The sequence below is a fragment of the Echinops telfairi genome, unplaced genomic scaffold (assembly GCF_000313985.2).
Source record: "Echinops telfairi isolate 266 unplaced genomic scaffold, ASM31398v2 ScPeMD7_23;HRSCAF=83, whole genome shotgun sequence".
In the NCBI taxonomy this organism is placed as follows: domain Eukaryota; kingdom Metazoa; phylum Chordata; class Mammalia; order Afrosoricida; family Tenrecidae; genus Echinops; species Echinops telfairi.
The window spans coordinates 49,015,999-49,018,437 of NW_022103920.1; the positions used below are offsets into that span (position 1 = coordinate 49,015,999).

Genomic DNA, 2,439 nt, shown 5'->3' on the forward strand with positions numbered 1-2,439 from the left:
CTTTCCTCCTGCAGTCGGCATCATTGCGTGTGTTTTGTGAGATGGAGGAGGACTTTGCGGATTGGTGTCGGACATATGGGTTAATGTTGGATTTATGAGCTTGGGCAGCACTGGGTTGGGATGTTTTCTTGATGTGCACTTACCTTTTAGATAAAACTCCCTCTTATACATGAGTTTCTGTGGATTTGTTTCTCTAAAGTACCCAGACTCACATACTGTCCTTCAACCCCTCAACACATTCTCCCTGGAAAACATTTCACATTACTCAAGTATATTTCACTGAAGATCCTGTAACTCTTTCAGAGCTACATACAATTGCCTTGTATAGCAGCACTGCTTGTAGCATACAAACTTCATAATCAACAATTGGTGGAAGAATTATCTAGTTGTTAGAAACACTAAAATTCCATATAGATTCAGTAAACGCTGATGCATCCATAGATGAAATAGGTAACTACTTTTCAGTTACTTGGGGGTGGGGGTTGGTTAATTCAGGTAACATGCATTCCTTTTAGGATAGCTGAAAGAGAAGTGTTTGGGTTTTGTTTTTAATTGATGAATTTAAACGAGATGATTAAATATAGCACTTACTTGCTCTTGATGTTGACTGAGGGGTCTAGAGTGGACCAATCTTTCTGGCAATTTTCGGTCCAAACCATGTCCATTTTCCAAACGAGACTCCCTGGGTTTGTCAAACCAATCTGTTTCTTCACGACGCAGATGATAGGCTATGAAGACCAAGGACAAATCAAAGATTGGAACGCCAATGAATACAGGCAGTAGAAGACAAAATACAGTCTGAGCTCCAACATGCACTGAGATTATTACACACCTATTTTATCTCACACAATTTTCCACATGACAAGAAAAATCATTTCCAGTAGTATGTTAAAGGTATGCTAAATTATTTGTATTACTGAAAATTTTAAAGAAAAACAAAACATGTACATACCTGTTCAACCTCTCAGAGCAAAACAAAATAAAAAGTGATTTTAAACATTTTCAAAAGAAAGTAAAAAATACATAGTGGTATATAGGTTGTCTAAGGCTGAACACAATCTCTAGCACATAGTTAGTGTGTCCATAGGAATGCTGAAACAACAGTTAACTTCTGTTTGTTTGGTAAGACGTTCAACTTATGCTATCATGTAAGAATTTACAGTTCCTATTCAGGATGAACCTCAAAGAGATGGATCACAAAATGGTTTCAACAATGGGCTTCGATATAACAACAACTATGAGAATGGCACAGGACAGAGACCTGTTTGTTCTGTTGTGTACAGGTTCACTGTAAGTCAGAACTGATTTGATGGAACCTAACAAAAACACCATTCAGAGTATAGTTTAAAAGCTTTGAACGCTTATAAACAAACAAACGAAACAACATACAGATTTGCTAGTACTCCTGGAACTGTATGTCCTGGTATAAAAATAAAATTAGTTATTCTACTTTCAGGACTTTAATAACTATAATCAATCTTATTTGACTTAATTTAAATTGTCTTTTTTTTTTTAACCTTTCAGCAGTTACAAACTTTAGGGTAAAAATACTTTTTTTTTCTTTACAAATCAGACTATTTATTATAATAATATTTAAGATATGCATAACTAAAATGCCACTCTAGAACAACTCAATTTGTTGAATTAATACAGCCTGAGTACTTAAAATCCATTACAATTAGCTATGGGTTTCATTTGCATTTAATACATTTTTACTCGAAAAAGGAATTATTTTATTTCTATTTAAAAGCTGCAGTACTGTCACTTAAAGATGCAAAATGAAGACTGCCAGTATAGTAAAGAAATGCTTTCTCTTAAAGACATGTACACCCTTGTTATCATGTGATATTGAGTCACTGCTGACTCAGAATGACCATATAGGATAGAGGAGACTGCCCTCAAAAGTTTCCTAGGCTATAATTTCTATGGGAGCAAATCTCCAGGTCTGTCCCCCTCTTGATTGATTTGAACTGCTGACTTTTGGTTGAGTACCTAAATATTTTTAACCAATGTATCATCAAGGCTCCTTGTTTAACTTTATATTTCTCAAAATTCTTATCTGAATACTCTTTTTAAAAAAATATTTACATTTTGTGGAAGCATTAATCTAAAAAGCTTGCTGATTATTCACTAGGCTATCATGCCTTCCCCAATCTCTGAATTATTACAACCTTTCCTCAATTCAGTAAGCTTGTCATTCTTCTTCCAGTGTGTCTAAAAGTTCTTCAAGAAAAAAACGTTTTAAGGGAAGAGGTGTTAACAAACCCAGGGACAAGGGAACAACAAGTGATCCAAATTGGTGGTGAGGTGGGTGTGGGAGGCCTGGTAGGGCATGATCCAGGGTACTGTAACCAAGAGGAATTGCTGAAACCCTAGTGGGGACTGAGCATGATAGTGGGACAGGAGGAAAGTCAAGGGAAATAGAGGAAAGAGCTGGGA

General features: G+C 35.9%; 1 protein-coding gene across 1 annotated transcript in view; it reads right to left on the reverse strand.

Annotated features, from left to right (window-relative positions):
- PCLO (piccolo presynaptic cytomatrix protein) overlaps window positions 1–2,439 on the reverse strand; it is a 393,696-nt gene that overhangs the window by 141,106 nt on the left and 250,151 nt on the right. Inside the window, exon 9 of the mRNA XM_045288647.1 lies at window positions 592–728. Coding sequence (XP_045144582.1) covers window positions 592–728 — 137 coding nt within the window. The remainder of the gene's footprint in view (window positions 1–591; window positions 729–2,439) is intronic.